The 20,114-nt window shown below is 45.9% G+C and overlaps 1 protein-coding gene across 1 annotated transcript in view; it reads left to right on the forward strand.

The window, feature by feature from the left end:
* ntrk3b (neurotrophic tyrosine kinase, receptor, type 3b) overlaps positions 1 to 20,114 on the forward strand; it is a 266,488-nt gene that overhangs the window by 95,050 nt on the left and 151,324 nt on the right. The window contains exon 11 of the mRNA XM_056278574.1: positions 883 to 985. Coding sequence (XP_056134549.1) covers positions 883 to 985 — 103 coding nt within the window. The remainder of the gene's footprint in view (positions 1 to 882; positions 986 to 20,114) is intronic.

A 20,114-nucleotide genomic window follows, 5' to 3' on the forward strand; every position in this document is an offset into this window, starting at 1 on the left:
TTTCAGAATAAATGCAATAAAAACAAACAAAAAGAGTAAATGCAATAAATTGCCAGCAAGGCAGATGTTTCCTTTTGCTTTCTTTGTGGTGCGGAATCAAAATGTTCTGGGACACCACGATTGTATGATTCTGTGCTACTCAGATTCAGATTACTTTATTTTCCATTAAATTTGCATAAAATGGAAATTTGCCTTTGGCACCGGCATATGGGACAACGCACACCACACAATCGTTACACATCAGGTCAGCTGGAATTGAAAGTGGCTGAGTGGCACATGGCCGCAGTAGTGATGATGGACTGTAAAGCCGCCATAACCATAACAATTTGGGCGGCACGGTGGCGCAGTGGTTAGCGCTGTCGCCTCACAGCAAGAACGTCCTGGGTTCGAACCCCGGGGTTGTTCAACCTTGGGGGTCATACAGGTCGTCCTTTGTGTGGAGTTCTCCCCGTGTCTGCAGTGGGTTTTCTCCGGGTGCTCCGGTTTCCCCCACCATCAAAAAGACATGCATGTTGGGGTTAATACTCCTGTCTGTGTCCCTGATCGAGGCGTAGCGAGACGAGGTGGAGTTGGTCCCCGGGCGCTGCACGGCGGCTGCCCACTGCTCCTAGCTACACAGCTAGGATGGCTTAAATGCAGAGGAAGAATTTCCCTTCGGGGATCAATAGAGTATATAAAAAATAAAAAAGACATCAATACACAGCTGTACCCAACAACAAACAGCAAATATACATTACAATAGGTGATGGTGAATAAATAAATGTATATTTATTTACTCATCTGAAATTATCCAGCTGTAAGATTGTGGTTATGACGTTTTGCAGAGAACATACTGAACTGTGTAAATGGGATCTTGCTCTGACCGACTGTTTCTTCCCTCAGGTGTCCATCGCCGTGGGCCTGGCGGGCTTTGCTTGTGTCCTCCTCATCGTCCTCTTCGTGCTCATTAACAAATACGGCCGCCGCTCCAAATTCGGTATGAAAGGTATGTCCTTACGAATAGATGTTGTCAGACGTAGGCAGTATGCAGGAGTTTTCTTCACCCCTGCACTTGCTGCCAGTTGTGTCGTTTCATCAATGTTTTACCCCCCAGCATGTGTTTCACTGTGAAGCAAGAAATCTGTCTTGACTGGAAGATGTACACATGAAACCCTTATAGAGCTCACACATCATACTGCATCATAACATGTACACATGAAACCCTTATAGAGCTCACACATCATACTGCATCATAACATGTACACATGAAACCCTTATGGAGCTCACACATCATACTGCATCATAACATGTACACATGAAACCCTTATAGAGCTCGCACATCATACTGCATCATAACGTACACATGAAACCCTTATAGAGCTCACACATCATACTGCATCATAACATGTACACATGAAACCCTTATAGAGCTCACACATCATACTGCATCATAACATGTACACATGAAACACTTATAGAGCTCACACATCATACTGCATCATAACATGTACACATGAAACCCTTATAGAGCTCACACATCATACTGCATCATAATATGTACACATGGAACCCTTATAGAGCTCGCACATCATACTGCATCATAACGTACACATGAAACCCTTATAGAGCTCGCACATCATACTGCATCATAACATGTACACATGAAACCCTTATAGAGCTCGCACATCATACTGCATCATAACATGTTAATATCAAACACTTATAGAGCTCGCACATCATACTGCATCATAACATGTACACATGAAACCCTTATAGAGCTCGCACATCATACTGCATCATAACATGTACACATGAAACCCTTATAGAGCTCGCACATCATACTGCATCATAATATGTACACATGAAACACTTATAGAGCTCGCACATCATACTGCATCATAACATGTACACATGGAACCCTTATAGAGCTCGCACATCATACTGCATCATAACATGTACACATGCAACCCTTATAGAGCTCGCACATCATACTGCATCATAACATGTACACATGAAACCCTTATAGAGCTCACACATCATACTGCATCATAACATTATCTGTCCCTGCTTTTTTGGCCGCGGACGCAAAAGTTTGAAGACATGCAAACCCATACACAAACACACACACACACACACACACACATATATATATATATATATATATATATATATATATATATATATATATATATATATATATATATATATATATATATATATATATATATATATATAAACGCACACACATATGACATACACACATATAACACATACACACATATATAACATACACACATAACACATACACACACATCTATAAAACACATATACACACATACATAACACACACATATACCACAAACATATACACACACATATATACATATATAACACACACATAACAGACACACACATATATAACATACATACATATAACACAGACACATGTAACACACACATAACACACACATAACATACACACACATATATCACACACACATACATAACACACACACATATAACAAACACACACACACACCCACACATAACATACACACACACTACGTATTGTCCAGACATGCAACACGCAAGCTTTAAGTGTGTGTGTGTGTGTGTCATAAAGGGTGGTCACAGCATGGTGTGTGAGTTAATTAGTCAACACTTCAGTGTCGATCACGCTGAGGAATTCAGTAGGCTTAATATGGCTTTTGTGCATGCTGAGCGTTGATCCCCAGCCAGGCCCAGGTTCTGCTTTTATCGCGGGTGCCGGCGTGGCATGAGACGCCGGGCCCGCGGCGGCCCTGAGCGGACAGAGGAGGCGGGTTAGCAGATGAGGAGCTGGGCCGTTGGTGAAGCGGTGGGCCGCCAGGACGTGAGCTCCGTTTCTTATCAGCTGATAACGGCGAGCTCCGGAGCGGCGTGGCGAGCTCCGGAGCGGCGTGGCGAGCTCCGGAGCGGCGTGGCACACTGTGTTGGCGCGCACTCTCGTTTGGAAGGTCACATACAGACAGGGTATCGCTCACACAAGCCCTCGTTGAGGGAGTCGGATGCATGTCTGCGGTCTACCTCAGCTACCTTCATCTTAGTGGTCTGCTTGTTTCCTTGACTCTCGGTCGGTCTGGAGCAGACCCGGTTCAGTTTGGACCCTTCTCATTTTTTCCACTGTTGATTTTTCTTCACATGAATATCTACAGTGCATGCCACCCCACCACAAACACACACACACACACACACATGCTCATTTCCTTAATTTCCTACTGTTAGCACGGTGTAAAGTAGCATTAGCTACTGCCACCCCTTAATTAGCTACTTAGCGGGATTAGCGTTCGTTAGCCAGCTCGGTAAAGGACCGTCTGCTGTAATTATTTAGGGGTGGCAATTATGACTTCACCCCAGAGCTGTGCTGTAATAAAAGACCAGTCTCTTAGTTAATTGGGCTTTGTGGACCTGTTGGTCAAGTCGCATGGAGTCGAACTCGTTAGCGGTGTCTTTAAGAAGCAGGAAGCTGTCATCAGCTGACCGCAAACACAGAGACGAAGAGAAGACTCAAGATGGTGAGAAAAAGGTGTACACAAAGCACATCATGTAAAGAAAGGAATAGATGCAAGCAAATATGACTCGTTTTAATTAGTCGTATTTGCTTGCATGTATTCCTAACAACAGTAGTTGGTGTAGCCGTGTCAGTGTAGTAGTCTAGTCTATGATATGACTAGATGTTGGAGCGTCCCTGAGAAATCCGTCCAAGGCTCGCAGTTGTTGCATGTTTACTTTATCCCAACGACAGTTGGGAAAGACAATTTGCACAGTAAAGCACAACAGTAAAGCAAACACACATTGGGTAACTGGAACTGGCTGTAACTGGAAACGAAGAGCATGCGAGATGTGGCATCGCACCAGTACTCCATGTTCATGTAGCAACTCGAGAACTGATGTAACTGCTCCAATGCTCGAGTACTCTGTGTATGTGTGTGTGTGTGTGTGTATGTGTGTGTGTGTGTGTGTAAGTGCGCAACCCGGTATCACGCCAAAGCGTGTAATACACCCACCGGTCCAACGTGTCTGTGTCACGGTTTGCCTCGCTCAGGCGTGAAAAGTACACGTGTGTATGAAGGTGCAGTGCCAGCAGGGGGCGATGATTAAGAGGTGAAGGCAAGCTAGGGCTGGGTTAGGATTAGGGTTGGGTTAGGGTTGGGTTAGGATTAGGGTAGGGTTAGGATTAGGGTTGAATTAGGATTAGGGTTGGGTTAGGGTTAGGGTTGGGTTAGGATTAGGGTTGGGTTAGGGTTAGGATTAGGGTTAGAGTAGGGTTAGGATTAGGGTTGAATTAGGATTAGGGTTGGGTTAGGGTTAGGATTAGGGTTGGGTTAGGATTAGGGTTGGGTTAGGGTTGGGTTAGGGTTAGGGTTGGGTTAGGATTAGGGTTGGGTTAGGGTTAGGGTTGGGTTAGGATTAGGGTTGGGTTAGGGTTAGGATTAGGGTTAGAGTAGGGTTAGGATTAGGGTTGAATTAGGATTAGGGTTGGGTTAGGGTTAGGATTAGGGTTGGGTTAGGGTTAGGGTTAGGGTTGGGTTAGGATTAGGGTTGGGTTAGGGTTAGGGTTGGGTTAGGATTAGGGTTGGGTTAGGGTTAGGATTAGGGTTAGAGTAGGGTTAGGATTAGGGTTGAATTAGGATTAGGGTTGGGTTAGGGTTGGGTTAGGGTTGGGTTAGGATTAGGGTTAGGGTTAGGGTAGGGTTAGGATTAGGGTAGGGTTAGGATTAGGGTTAGGGTAGGGTTAGGATTAGGGTTGAATTAGGATTAGGGTTGGGTTAGGGTTAGGGGAGGGGTTTTGGAAAATGCTGTATGCTTCTTTTCCTTCGTGGGGAGTTGCTGGCATTGAGTTAATCATCGCCCCCTGCTGGCACTGGACCTTCCTACACGCGTGTACTTTTCACTCCTGAGCGAGGCAAACCGTGACGCTGACACGTTGGACCGGCGGGTGTATTACATGCTTCGGTGTGATACTGGGCCGCTGTGTGTGTGTGTGTGTGTGTGTGGGGGAGGGGGGGCGCTGTATTAACCGTCTGTCCTGTTTGACTCAATAATGCGGTATGCATGGACTATTTTTGCGTTTTATTTCAACAAAAGGTGCATTTAAGAAGGTGATGAGGAAGCCATGATGCGTGCTACAGGAACAGAAAGAAGGGGACCCACTATCAAAGTGCGCCGGGTGGACAAAAGACCCAGTAGAAACGGAGCCGGAGGTAGAGATTTCTATCGCCGTCGGTCTACCGGCAGGCCAGTGAGCAGCGCCGCCGGAGCTGTATAGGCTTTGTTACTTTTTCCAAGGGGACCTGGAAGGAATTTCCTATCTAAGAAATGTGAGTAGACCTGATTCGCTCTCCTCGCCCACCTATTCTGGTCGTGAATAGGTGACCCTCACAAGCAACCAGTAGGCTTTTCTAAGCTTCGGAGTAGCGGCGCCGGCCTGCAAATGGTTTTTTTGATTATGGAGAAAGTGCAGTCAAAGGTGCAACGCTCCCGAGCGAGCACATCACAGCTGCCGGCACAGCTTATGAATTCAGTCTGTAAGCTGAGTTTCTAGCAGTGGGTCAGTGGTATGGTGATCGGGTATCACCCACGGTGTCTTGGCTACACATTTACAATGCTTACATCCCTTCTGTCACATAGTGGCAGGCAAACGGTTGGATGTCGAACTGAGTGCTGTCGTCTTTCGGCATTGCCTTCACTCCCTGTGTGGGTTTGCGCCCTCTCGTTGGCGGCACGGGCACGCCCGGATCTGCAGAAGGTGAGCCAATTCGCCTTAAGCCAGGCTGACGCTGTGTGATTTAAGTAATCTTGTACCTTGCCTTAACTCGCACTACACGTTTAAATCGCCCGTTCTGGGCGTCCGGGAAGTGTGGCGTCTATTCCGTTGACCACCAACACGGGGCTCGTCGGATCGAATCCCCGCGTTACCTCCGGCTTGGTCGGGTGTCTCAACAGACGCAATTGGCCACGCCTGCGGGTGAGAAGCCAGATGTGAGTATGTGTCCTGGTCGCTGCAGTAGCGCCTCCTCTGGTCGGTCGGGGCACCTGTTCGTGAGCCTCCTACGCGCTATGGTGAAACTCCTCGCTGTCAGGTGAAAAGAGAGGAGGCATGTGGTAGTCTGCAGGCCTTTCCAGATTGGCAGAGGGGGTGGAGCAGCGACCGGGACAGCTCGGAAGAGTGGGGTAATTGGCTGGATGCAATTGGGGAAAAAAAGGTGTTTGGAGGGGGGGGGGTGGTGGCCCATTCTGCACACCAAAGCCTACGATGTCCATGCTCACACTGTTCGGTGCGATTGACACACCACAGATTTGACCACCATGGCAGAAACCCTATTTAAGCTACTATAACAGGCTACCTGATGGCCAGGCAGCCTGTCCAGGGTATCTCCTCGCCTGCCGCCCATCGACTGCTGGGATAGGCTCCAGCATCCCCGCCACCTCGAGAGCAGGATAAGCGGTTTGGTTAATGAAAGGATGGATGGATGGATGGGTAGCAAGCTATTGTAGGTAGAGGTCAATCCATCTGGTCTCCGCGCATTCACTCCACTGTACGCGCTCTCCCGTCGGCACCATGTTGGGGTTGTTGGTTCGTGCGGGCACATTTAGGCAGCTTCGCACTGAATTGTGGGAAATCGGACTGCGATGCCCACTCAAACTGCAAGACAGCCGACCGAAATTCCCGAAATGCCAGGAACCCATCCGATCGTCCAACAGCAAGATTATTGATCGTTCGGGCCATTAATCGCCCCCCAAACTGCACGTCAGACGCCGGCCGATGAGGCGGAAATTTGGCCCGGCGGCCAAATCGGGGTTAAAATCGGGCTAAATTCTGTGTGTGTGTGTGCGTGTGTGTGTGTGTGTGTGTGTGTGTTTGCCTGTTCACCGTCTCCTATTGCTGAGAATCAGCTGTAAGGCCTGAAGAAGTCATTACCTTTCAATGGAGCCATATTGGATTTTCACTCCCCTAAATCACTGTGGGTCTTTTGGCTGTTAGAGTTTGATCACCGATCGTTTCTGGGCAGCCAATAAAAACCCTGATGTGTTTTTTTTTTTTTTCCATCCTGCCTTTTCTGGGTGGTTCGTGGGTGTGTGGCTTTTTGTGTGTTTGTGTGTGTGTGTGTATGTGTGGATGTGCTGGGTTATTGCGTTTACTACATTCAGTTGATTTGCTAGCCTCTCAAGGCCCACTGCCAGGGGCTGGTTCATTTTTATAGCTCTGACAGATGTGCTTCCATTCTGTTTGTGGTTGTAATTATGGCTTTGTAAATGATATTTTGAGTGTGTGTGTGTGTGTGTGTGTGTGTGTGTGTGTGCGTGCTCGTGTGTATGTGCAGTCGTTCATGCATGCATGCATGTGTGTGCGCGTGTGTCATAGCGGTAAAACACACTTATTTTTTCCATCACAGACAATCTATCTGAAAGCGTTTCCCAGCATGCCTTGAGCTAAACTTGAGGAGACACTCCCCTCTTATACCTTAACGAGCGTTACCCAAGGATAATTTAGTCGTTAGTTCACCTGATGAGGGCGTCTTTGAACCGCGTGTGGAAATGGGAATACCTAAAGGAAACCAGCGCTAATCACTCAGCCACGCTGTGTCAACTCTCCTCCCCCCCCCTAAAAACATGCCCCACCGTCCCGTCCCGTCCCCCACACACAGAGCAGGCTTATATATCATGTTTCCATTTACTCGAGTGATGCGCCTTTGAAAGGAAGTGTCTCTGGGCAGTGACGAGAGTCATCATCGAGCGCGTACGTGCAGCGGTCGAGTCTCCTTCGTTGAGGTGGGCAGATCCCGAGGCCTGTCCTGATTAATCGTGTAACTCAATTATAATTTAATGCCTCAAAGCTTCGCTTTATCTCTGCACATGTCCCAGCATGCCTTGGCATGTAGGATGGACATGCAGGGGGTTGCTGTTGCATGCAGATGACACGGTGGATTATTGAGCCAGCTAAATGGATAAAAGCAAGGCAAACAAAAGGAAAGCATCACGAGCTAAAACAAAAAAAACAAAAAAATGATAGAAAATGTGCAAAGTCTGACAGAGTTTTCAACTAAAAAGTCAAGAAAATGCAGTGTAGCGAATTCATGGGGCAGCCTGGATTCCGCTGCAGCTGGGAATCGAACCCAGGTAGCCCGGACCACAGGCGACTGTGCTAACCAGTTAACTAAAGGATCCGACCCGTTAGCCAAGGGCTAGCAAGTCTACTCATCCGTGGTCGTTACACTACCCGCCCTGCTTTGGGGAGCGCGTCCCCATGCTTCAGCATATCACCTCCCTCACACCTCTGGGTGCACACGCTTCTGATGGCCTCACGGTCTCACCATCCCGTTGTGTACTGACAGTTCACTTCTCATGGGAAATAACAGTCGGGTGTGTTTTACTCGGGTGTCCTGGTCCTCCAGACTGTATGTACCTGAGTAGGACCTGTAGCTTGTCGTCTGCTGCTGTGGCTGCTCTGATGCTGTCCATAGCATTCTGCATCCATGTGTGTGTCTCGGCTGTCGTCTCTCAAGGGGCTCCTGGACAGAGTGTCCGCCACGACCAGTGTCTTTCCGGGTGTGTACTCCGCTGTGGGGTTAAACCTCATCAGCCGGATTAGCAACCTCTGGCAACGGATGGGTACGTTGCCCAGGCCCTTGGAATTCATCAGCGGGATGAGGGGTTTATGATCCGTGACCAGCTTGAATCCCTCTAGGCCGTACAGATATTTTCCAAACCTTTCACAGGCCCAGACGCTCGCCAGATACTCTTTTCTCAATCCGAGCGTACCTGGCTTCTGCGTCACTCAGACATCGGGAACAGTCCGCCACAGTCTTCCAGTCCTCGCCTTTGCAAGCGTTGCAAATATGAACTTGCTTCACCACAAAAGCACAATGTCTGTGCTGCAGAAACTCAAAAGGGAGCATCCTGCCTACAAATGTATAAATTTATTCAATTTTCCCCTTTCTATACATTTATGGTCAGCTTAGAAATGATGTCTCATAAATAAAACACTTTAGACCTTTTTTTGAAAATCTGATTAACTTGATTCACAAAGATTGAAAGATGGCTTGTCATTAGTGATGGCCCTGCAGATCTTCTGACTGACATCCTGCTATATAGGATACTTTTTATACCCTGTTATTTTTTTTAAAACTGACTGTATATATATTTGGTATAAATCAGAATTATAATTCTAGGGGGCACCCAAGTAGCGTAGCAGTCTATTCTGTTGCCTACTAACACGGGGATCGCCGGTTTGAATCCCAGTGTTACCTCCAGCTTGGTCGGGCATCCCTACAAACACAATTGGCTGTGTCTGTGGCTGGGAAGCCGGATGTGGGTATGTGTCCTGGTCGTTGCACTAGCACCTCCTCTGGTCGGTCGGGGCACCCGTTCAGGGGGGCAGGGGGAACTGGGGGGAATAGCGTGATCCTCCCACGCGCTACGTCCCCCTGGGGAAACTCCTCACTGTCAGGTGAGAAGAAGTGGCTGGTGACCCAGCATGTATCGGAGGAGGCATGTGGTAGTCTGCAGCCCTCCCAGGATCGGCAGAGGGGGTGGAACAGCGACCGGGACAGCTCAGAAGAGTGGGGGGATTGGCTGGGGAAAATTGGGGAGAAAAAGGAGGGGAAAAAACTACAGAGTTAGAATTCTAAATAATGATTTAATTACTTGTAGTAATTCTAATGTAACATTGTAACATGAAAAACACCCTAAACCCTAAATATTACCTCTATTTAGATTTTTCCCTTTGAAACGTTTTGATTTCTTCCGCCAAAACTATGCCAAAAATCAGAATTAGAATTCGATAAGCCGCCTCAGATTCGGAATCGATAAAATCTAAACTCTGCCCAACCTTACAGTTTAACTGCATGGCTCGCACTAAAATCTAGCGACCGTGTCAGAAATCGGAGTCTCGCTCCAAGACGTTTCATCAGGGCAGCAGTTGGAACTGGTCCTGTGGGGTTTTTGATCCACCAGCTCTGGAAGCAGCCTGTGACTTTCCCTCTCTACTGCGCTTCCATGATTCGCAGTCAGATGACCTCGAAACACACAGGGACATGTTGTCCAACACACACACACACACACACAACCGCCCACACCCTGAGGAGGCCTGCAAGCTCTCCGCGATCCAGGCACGTCTGTCACTGGGGCTTACCCTCTTCTCTGCTACATTACCTGAGTAAGGCCTGGGGATTATCAGCCCACACCAAAGAGACAGGAGAATTTAATGCATGGCTGCTTTGGTTGGCCTCCAGTAACCACCGGGGCCGACAGAAATGACTGAGCTCTCCTGATGAGCACAGAAACGAGTCCAACAATGGAGACGGCCAGAGAGGAGAGGCCCAAAGAGACAAACAGAACACAAAAAGAGACAGAAATAGAGAGAGACATGGAGACAGGTCAAAAATGTCCCATCTTTAACGTGTACAAACGGTATTTACTTTTTCCTCAACTGGTACAGTGCAAATAAGGGATAATCCACAACAAGGTGTGCTACCGGGATTTTACACCATGGTCACAAGAGAATACTGGTCTCTGATTGGATGGAGGATGTGTATTAAAACCCTATAACAAACACGTAGTTCAGCTTAAGTTTAATCACTACTGTAAATTCCTGCACTGGCTACAGTTTTGCTTTGTAACTATAGCAACATGTTAGCTTAGCAGCTAGCTTTTGTTTCATAATTTAATTCCGAGTCCAAAATGTTCAACAAAAAAATTAGTGAATGCTTTCTCCTGGCAGCCATACCAACATGTACCCTGGCTCTGCCAAATGACAGAAGCTAAGCAGGTAGGAGCTTGGCTAGAACTTGGATAGGAGACCTCGGGGGAAAACAGAGTTGCTGTCGGAAGTGGTGTTGGTGGACCAGTAGGGGGCAGTCTTCCCTCTGATCCTAATAAAAACGACAAATATCAAATCCCAGTGTCCAGTGGAGTGACGGGGACACTGTAAAGTAGGAGATGCTGTCCTTCGGATGAGACATTAAACCAAGGTCCTGACTCACTGTGGTCATTAAAAATCCCATGGCACTTATCACAAAAAGTAGAGGGTTCCTCGGTGTCCTGGCAAGCTTCCCAAACTGGCTCTCTCCGTCTGGCCACATAGTCATCCCTTGTGTAAGTGGCTCAGTGATTCCTCCCTCTTCACCTCAAGCTAATTTGTGGTGAGCATTCTGACGCAAAATGGCTGCCGTGCGTCACCCAGGTGGATGCCGCACATTGGTGGTGGTTAAAATGAGTTACCTACCCCCTTCAATGTGAAGCACCCTGGGTGTCTAGAAAAGCGCTATATAAATGTAATTGTTATTGTTATTATTATTATTATTGTTATTATTATTAATATTTAAATTTCTTGGTAAGTGACCATAGTATGAGCAGGATAATCCACACCAAGGTGTGTATTAAAGGATCTTACCACACTCTGCTTCATGGGCGGTCCTTTGCCTGCAAGTACACATCATTGTCTCAGTGCTGTGTACCATAACTCATTCTCTAACCTATCAGGAAAAAAGTGTTTGTAGTGACCATGGTTTAAGCACTGTTAATTGTTTAATAGTTCGTTATAGACAGTGACAGAAGGGGACTGCGGCATTGCCAACTCTCTTTTGGCTTTAGACTCATGCTTTCAGGTTTTGCCTGATGCTTTTACACTCCGTAAACAAATCTCACACCAGTGAATTGTCAAGGCTGCAAAATTCAATCTCAACCACCCTATGTGCTCGGAACATACTTCCAACTATTTTTCCCCTCTACATAATGGGATGCAGTTTAGTCATCCTAACCACCTGAACTTCCGTGATTCTATTGTTGCTCATGTGTTTCTACTTTTTATTAATGACAGCATCCGAAATAAAAGTGCAGTGGTAATGAGATGTTGGTGACATTGTGGTGATATCGATCAGACAATTATAAATTGATGAAAAATAAAATGGTCTTTGGTCTGTCCATAACAGAGAAGAAATATTTTTCTAAAACATCCTCAATATTCAGAAGACCGTCAGCTTAGTTTTAATATTCACATTCTAAAAGATTTTCAAGACCGCTTGGATCAAAACGTGTTTGCAAAGAGAAATTACTTTTAAAACTACAAGAGTACACTTAGAGTAGAGTATAGATGGTGACACGGGAGTGGATTTTCACTCCTGTCCCATCCCACTCCCACAAAAAATATTCCTGTCCCGTTTTAATCCCTTGACAGAGTAAGAAAAAAAATCCTGTCCTGCCCCACTCACATGATGAGTAGTGAAACTGGCTCCCATCCTGCGGGAATCCTACAGGCTTCCCAAAAAAAATATCAGCGTTGAATCCACCAGCAACCAGCCATCAGAGCATACAGGAAAGAATAAACAAGCACAAAGCCATCGAGACCCACCTGTGCTGTGTGTGTAGGTGGAGCAAGGCAGTGTTCAATGAGAAAGGTGGGGGACTAGCTAGTAGCATTATGTTCCAGGGATTAGTCATATCCTAAAAGTGTCATGAGTAAAACTAGGTTAACTATATAGCTAGCTAGCTTTGGCATGTCCTCACGTCTGTAACGTTACTTGAGTGAGTGACCACAATTTGCGAAGCATAACCCACAGTGGCAGTTGCGTGCATGCTGTGGGGAAATAAAAGACAGCAGATTGACTTGCATTATTGCTCAAAATAAAGAAAACAATATATTCATGTTAGAACTGCATGTTTATTTATAAATTTGACCTATCGTTATTATGATTCCGCCCTCCCGCTCCCGTTGACTTTTTTTTCTGTCCCATCTCAGTCACATGATGAATTGGGAAATTGACTCCCATCCTGCAGGAATCTCAAAGGAATCCCGTGACCCACAGGATTCCCGAAACAAGACTAGTTCAAAACCTAGTATATGGCTGGACCATGTTGGGTCAATGTTTGAAAGTGTGGGCAATTTGTTACAGGGATAGTCAGTGATGATGTCTATTATGTGAATTCATTCATTCATCTTCAGCCACTTCTCCGGGGTCGGGTCGTGGTGGCAGAAAGCTAAGTAAGGCACTCCAGACGCTCCTCTCCCCAGCAACGCCCTCCAGCTGCTCCTCGGGGATCCCAAGGCTTTCCCAGGTCAGATCAGACATGTTGTCCCTCTAGCAAGTTCTGGGTCTACCCCGGGGTCTCCTTCCAGTTTGCCGTGCCCAGTAAACTTCCAAGGAAGGCGCCCAGGAGGCATCCTAATCAGATGCCCAAACCACCTCAACTGGCTCCTTTCGATGCGAAGGAGCAGCAGCTCTACTCCAAGCTCCCTCCGGGTGTCCGAGCTCCTCACCCTATCTCTAAGGCTGAGCCCAGACACCGTACAGAGGAAACTAATTTCAGCCGCTTGTATCCGCAATCTCACCCTTTTCTGTCACTACCCAAAGCTCATGACCATAGGTGAGGGTTGGAACAAAGATTGACTGGTAAATTGAGAGCTTTGCCTAATGTGAATTCCTGGATATTAAATGTTCATCTGTAGTTTTTTTGTTGTAGTCCCAGTAATATCAGCTAAAGTGTACCGAAGTAGCATATCAAATCAAATCAAATCAAATCAATTTTATTTATATAGCCCAATATCCCAAATTACAAATGTGCCTCAGTGGGCTTAACAGCAACACAACATCCTGTCCTTAGACCCTCTCATTGGATAAGGAACAACTCCCTAAAACAAAACCCTTTAACAGGGAGAAAAAATAGGAAGAAACCTCAGGGAGAGCAACAGAGGAGGGATCTCTCTCTCTCAAGACGGACAGCGTGCAATGGATGTTGTGTTCACGCAATTTACATAATACAACATTGAAAGAGGATAACAGAATTATAATGGACATAACATTTATGAAGAACATGATGCACAGGATGCCAAGCAGTGTCCACATGCCAACGGAACAGTCCAGGACCCAAGCCACAAGACCAGCATCATCATGTAAAAAAGAAAAACTTATGTGAGGAGAGGAAGGGCAGGCAGCATCCAAATGGTGACCACCATCACCACAGAGACCTGGGAGGAGAATCGACTGCACATGCACGCAAGAGAGACTCACATGACACCATTCAAACACAGAAAAAGAGAAAGGAGAAGACATCGTTCAGAGAGAGAGAAAAGACATGTTAGAGAAGAGAACAGTTTGCAATAGTCATTAGCCATAATCAATTAAGTCATCAATTAGTCATAATCTATACTCTGTAATCTATACTCGATAATCTCGTCGGCAGAACAGTGGTTGGTAAATTAATTGAGACAGAAAACCAACCCGCCATCCAGTACAGGTTGTGAAGCACTCAACTTAAAGGCAACTAATTGTGAAACCACAGAGTTGTCGGTTGTTATCATTATTTGATCAAATTGATGTCTGTGTCTAGCAGGGCCAATGACTAACATCTCGGTTTTATCTGAATTTAAAAGCAGAAAGTTAAGTGACATCCAGTTTTTCACAGTAGCCAAGCAGGCCTCTAAGTTAGTGATTTGAGTAAGTTCATCAGCCCTTATAGGCACATACAACTGAGTATCATCAGCACAGCAATGGAAATTTATTCCATAACTGCGTATAATTTGGCCAAGAGGTGTAATGTAAAGAGAGAAAAATAGAGGGCCAAGAACTGAGCCCTGAGGCACACCATATTTAACGTCAGAAAATGTTGATATAATGTTATTATAGTAGACAAAATTTGTTCTTCCAGATAAGTAGGACTTAAGCCAAGAGAGAGCCAAGCCAGAGACACCAAAATTACAATGTAATCTATCTAGAAGTATACAGTGATCAATGGTGTCAAAGTCTGCGCTGAGGTCCAGTAGTAGAAGCACAGAAGTGGAATCAGAGTCGATAGCCAGTAAAAGATCATTTACCACTCTGGTCAGAGCAGTTTCAGTGGAGTGACAGGGCCTGAAAGCTGACAGAAAAGGTTCATATCGATGGTTTTCTTTTATATGAGTCAAAAGTTGTTGATACACAACTCTCTCTATTTCTGCAGAGAAGAATGGAAGATTAGCGACTGGTTGATAGTTATTAAGAGACCCTGGATCAAGGTGCGGTTTTTTAAGTAGGGGTTTAACCGCAGCTGTCTTAAAACTGCTGGGAACAATGCCGGTACTAAGAGATAAATTAACGATGTCTAGCATTGTAGGTCCAAGACGTTTAAAGGCCAGGGGTCTTTAAAAAGTTTTGCTGGTAAGGGATCAAGTAGGCAAGCAGTTGGTTTAGAAGCTGACACGAACTTAGTCAAAGTATCAAGAGAGATAGTCTCAAAAGCTGTAATAACTGGAACTGTCAGTGACTCATTGTGTAGATATGAATTTAGTATGACAGGATCTGCAGGAGTAGATGGAGTTGAAAAACTAATTTTGTTTAAGATCTCCTCAACCTTATTGCAGAAAAAAATCTAGAAATTCATGGGCTGTGAATGGTGAGCAGCTAATAGACGACTGCTTTTTAGTAAGTTAAGATACAGTGTCAAAGAGAAATCTGGGGTTATGTTTATTAATATTTATTAAGTGAGAGAGATACGATGTTTTTGCAGTAGATAAAGCACGCTTGTATTTCAATAAACACTCGTGCCACGATAGGTAAAAAGCTTCCAATTTTGATTTTCGCCATTTACGTTCCCGTCTCCTGCAGGTCCGCTTAAGAGCACGTGTCTCATCATTAAACCAGGGTGTAGGCCTCTTTAGTCGCCTAGCTCTGGTAGTGAGAGGTGCAACTGAATCGAGGAGACTACAGAGGGCCACATTTAAGTTACTAGTGAAATTTTCAAGAGTCATTTAACACAGTGAAAGGAGCCAAGACTTCAGGCAGCTGCTGGCCAAATGCAGCTACAGTGGAGGGACCGATATGGCAAGTGGCAATTACATCTGTGCTGACATTAACTGGACAGGCCAATAATGCTTCAAATTTGATGAGAAAATTATCTGACACAGCAGATGTGGTTGGTAAGACATTCAGATCAGTAACAGCTATTCCTTTAGATAAAACCAAATCAAGGGTGTTACCACTGCAATGAGTCGACTCTTGAACAAACTGAGTGAACCTAAAAGTATCAACTAGTGCCAGAAAGGCTTTACTTGGAGCAGGGGTGTCAAACTCCAGGCCTCGAGGGCCGCAGTGTCTGCGGGTATTTGTTGCAACCGTGCACTACACCACCTGATTTCACTAATTAGCTCACTTCCTGGATCAAGGAGGGAAAGGAACTAGTTTAATCAGGTGGTGTAGTGCACAGTTGCAACAAATACCTGCAGACACTGCGGCCCTCGAGGCCTGGAGTTTGACACCCCGGACTTAGAGGATCAGCAGCCTTATTCAGATGAATATTGAAATCACCTAGAATTAGAATCTCATCAGAGTGAGTAACAAGGCCTGAGACAAATTCTCCAAATTCTTCAAGAAATAACGAGTAACAGCCAGGAGGCCGATAGAGTATCACAATTTGGACTGAGCCGAGTCTATTCATGGCTGAGGGAGATGGACCAAGAATAAGAGACTCAAAAGACTGGAATTTAGATTCAAGTCTAGAAGTCAGATTGAAAATAGATTTATATATTAAAGCAACACCCCCACCTCGTTTATTTGCCCCGAGCTACATGGGCATAAGTATAGTCAGGTGGGGAAGGTTCATTTAAGGGAAGGAAAACATTTGGTTTCAGCCATGTTTCACATAACCCAATCATATCAAAACTATGTTCAAGAATCAGATCATTTAGTATTAGTAAGGCTTTGGTAGACAGTGATCTGATATTTATGAAACCAAATTTAAGCGTCTTGTGGAAGTGATCAGTAGTAGGCAGAGCTTTAGAGCTACCAATAGGTGAACGATTAATTGGAATTAGCCACCTTGTTGAGAGTTTTGGCCACCAACGCTTTGGACGATATGTGGTCACATTCTTGATAACATTAGCTGTTTGGTTTTGTAGATTATTAGGTACTTTGTCGCACATCTCACCCCTACCAGTGGTAGGAATAATTACTAGATTATTGTGATTCACACATTTAGGAGAGGATAGCTTGGGAGCAATACAGCAGGGTAGGGAGACAGTCTCAATGTTATAGACCAAGCTATCAGGCTGATAATCTACACTATGAGAAATTCCCTGACTAACATTAATTAAAGTACTTGACTCCACATCCGCACTAGATTTAAACCTAGCAGGCTCTCTGATCACCTGCAACCTGCTGAATGCTAAGTCCCTAGTGTCAAACTAAACGTAAACAGCTATCTATATTGCTAGACAAAAGAGCGGTACCGTCCCCACTAGGGTGAATGCCATCCGCTTTCAGCAGGTAAGGGCGGCCCCAGAAAGAAGGCCAGTTATCAACGAAGCCGAATCCCTACTCATTACAGTAACGCGCCAGCCAGCGGTTCATTGAGGTGAGCCTACTGTACATCTCATCATTACCCCTCACAGGTAAGGGACCAGAGACAATTAATTGATGCCGACACATCTTTCTGGCAAACTCAAGCATTCTGACTAGGCTGGCTTTTGTGATCTCTGATTGCTTCATCCTTGCATTATTGGTGCCGACATGAATAATAATGATGCTGAAAGTAGTGGTGCTGTGTGCCTGGGTTCCCTGACTCTCCCTCCGTGATACCAGCACCCTAAGATTATCCTCTATGTCTCCGACATAGAGAATAACCATATCACATGATATGGTTAAGCTACATTCGAGAACAATACTTTCCCCTCATTTCTTGGGATGTTTGATTTGAAACAGAACTTAGTTTATTTGTAAGTATACCTATTCTAATTATCTGTTAACTCCCCCTCCTTTTTATCTGTTTCTACCTGCGGATGTTTATCATTTTTGTCAGACTCACTCTGTATTGACAGGAGAATTCACAAAGAATGGGTTGTGGCTGCTGATAGCACCACCTGCTTCCGCTATCTGCCCAGTTTCACGGTCCAATTCCGAAAAGACGTGGTATTACAGCGCAAACAAGTCCATAAAGTTTTGCACCTGCTTGTAATTTGTCCTTGTTTTGCGTCTGATTGCAATTATCCACGTGGCAAATTATAAATAGTGGCTTTGCACCAAGAACACAGGTTCAATGTCACCCTTGATGTCATCAAGTACAGCAAGAATCGTTAGACCTGGCGACCCGTATCTGCGAATGATTTTGGTCTCGGTTAAATCAGAAAGTGATGTTCTCCTGCGGAATATGCACTCACGAGCACGGCTGGCAGGACGGTGCCTTGGCCTGGCTACAGCCACTGCTGCCATGATCACTGGAAATTCTGGACGTGACACCCCTTATAAATGCGCTTCAACTCTCTGAAGATGCTAAAATTTGACTTTTTTTTTTTTTGGCAATGAAGCTCATTTGCAAAGAAACAAAGAAATCGGTGTTTTCCTGCTCACAAAGTCTTTCCCCCGGTGCCAACACATACCAGCATGCATTGCATGCATCATTGTCAGTAAACTCTTGAGCACTAACGTTGTGGGGTGTCATTTGCACCATTACAGAGTGTAGCTCAGCCAAGAGAGCAGGGATGTGTGTTTCTTTTTTTAGTGGCATCTTTAGAGTATGGCGGAGGTTAAAGCCCCAAGCAAAACTAGGCTGGAGGTTTTTTTCCGTCCACCGACTGATGTCACAGTACGCCTCTTGGCCACAGGGATATGCTGTCCCTGTTGCAGATGGATGGAGATAAGGTTGAAAACCGGCACATTTTCTTTTTAATGTTAAGGTAAGGCTAATTAAACACTAACAATTTCTGTACACGGGGTTTTTTTTGGGTGGGGGGGGTTAGTTTTTTCCGGCCAATTGCCCCAATCTTCCGAGCTGTCCCGGTTCTTGCTCCACCCCCCCCCCATGATCGGGGGAGGGCTGCAGACTACCACGTGCCTCCTCTGATACATGTGGAGTCACCAGCCGCTCCTTTTCACCTGACAGTGAGGAGTTTCACCAGGGGGGACATAGCGCATGGGGGGTTTACGCTATTCCCCCCAGTTCCCTCTCCCCCCAGAACAGGCGCCCTGACCGACCAGAGGAGGCGTTAGTGCAGCGACTGGGACACATACCCACATCCGGCTTCCCACCCGCAGACACGGCCAACGGTGTCTGTAGGGACGCCCGACCAAGCCAGAGGTAACACGGGGATTCGAACCGCCGACCACCGTGTTGGTAGGCAACAGAATAGACCGCTATGCCACCCAGATGCCCTTTGACGTGCACATGTGCAGGCCCATACTCGTTGCACTGAGCTACTTTTTTCTTTCTTTTTTTTTTTCCCTAACAAAGTGTTTTCAGATCTCTTGCTAAAACCTCGGGTTGTTGGCTCAGAAAGTATGGCTCCCTCTTCTTCATTCTCTTTCCTTTCTTCTTTTTTTTTCCTTCTCCATAGCTCTCGTTGACTTCTGCCGCTGTCCGTGCTTTTAGCGAACCCTGAAAGGATTTGGGTGCTGCTGGTAACGTCTCGGTGACAGCACAATTCTAGCGTGCCGTTCCTTACTTCTCTTTGCACCATGTGTGGGGGGGGAAAAATATATATGTTTTTACTTATTTATCTGCGTGAAAACTGCATGAGTTTCTTTCTTCGGATCCCCGGCTGCAGCGTTTGGTCTGTCCCCGCTGTAAAAAGTGGGGATGGATATACATTGTGTGGGGGGTTGGAGTTGGGGGAGAAGAGTCATTTTGAACATGATGTACTCTGATCCTTAAGAGCCCTGATACAAGCAATACCACCTCTCTCTCTCTCTCTCTCTCTCTCTCTCTCTCTCTCTCTCTCTCTCTCTCTCTCCCCCCCCCCCCCCGGTCCGTACTGCACCACTAATGGCTAAGTGCCCTCTGTTGTCGCGGTGTCTTTCTATAGAGTTGCACTCAAACTCGGAATATAAAGTAACCCCATAGCAAGAGGTCGGAGTGCCAGAGTGTTCTCTGTTGTTTAATGCACCTTTACCGGTTGTTTACAAGCTCCTTTCTCTATTTTTACCATGCACACTTCACCAGGCGACGGACGTTTTATTGAATCCGGCAGTGGTTTATTGGGGAAACATTTCGGCAATATAAGCTGAAATTTCCAGGCCGTGCGTTACTGTGAGACGGAGTCGTCGGCAAAGTTTTAACTGAATCCCCCCCGTGAACTTGTTTCGGACCGTGGCTCCATCCACAAGAGATGGTGTTTGGAAGAGAATTATTTG

This window comes from Lampris incognitus, chromosome 4 (assembly GCF_029633865.1).
Source record: "Lampris incognitus isolate fLamInc1 chromosome 4, fLamInc1.hap2, whole genome shotgun sequence".
Classification (NCBI taxonomy): domain Eukaryota; kingdom Metazoa; phylum Chordata; class Actinopteri; order Lampriformes; family Lampridae; genus Lampris; species Lampris incognitus.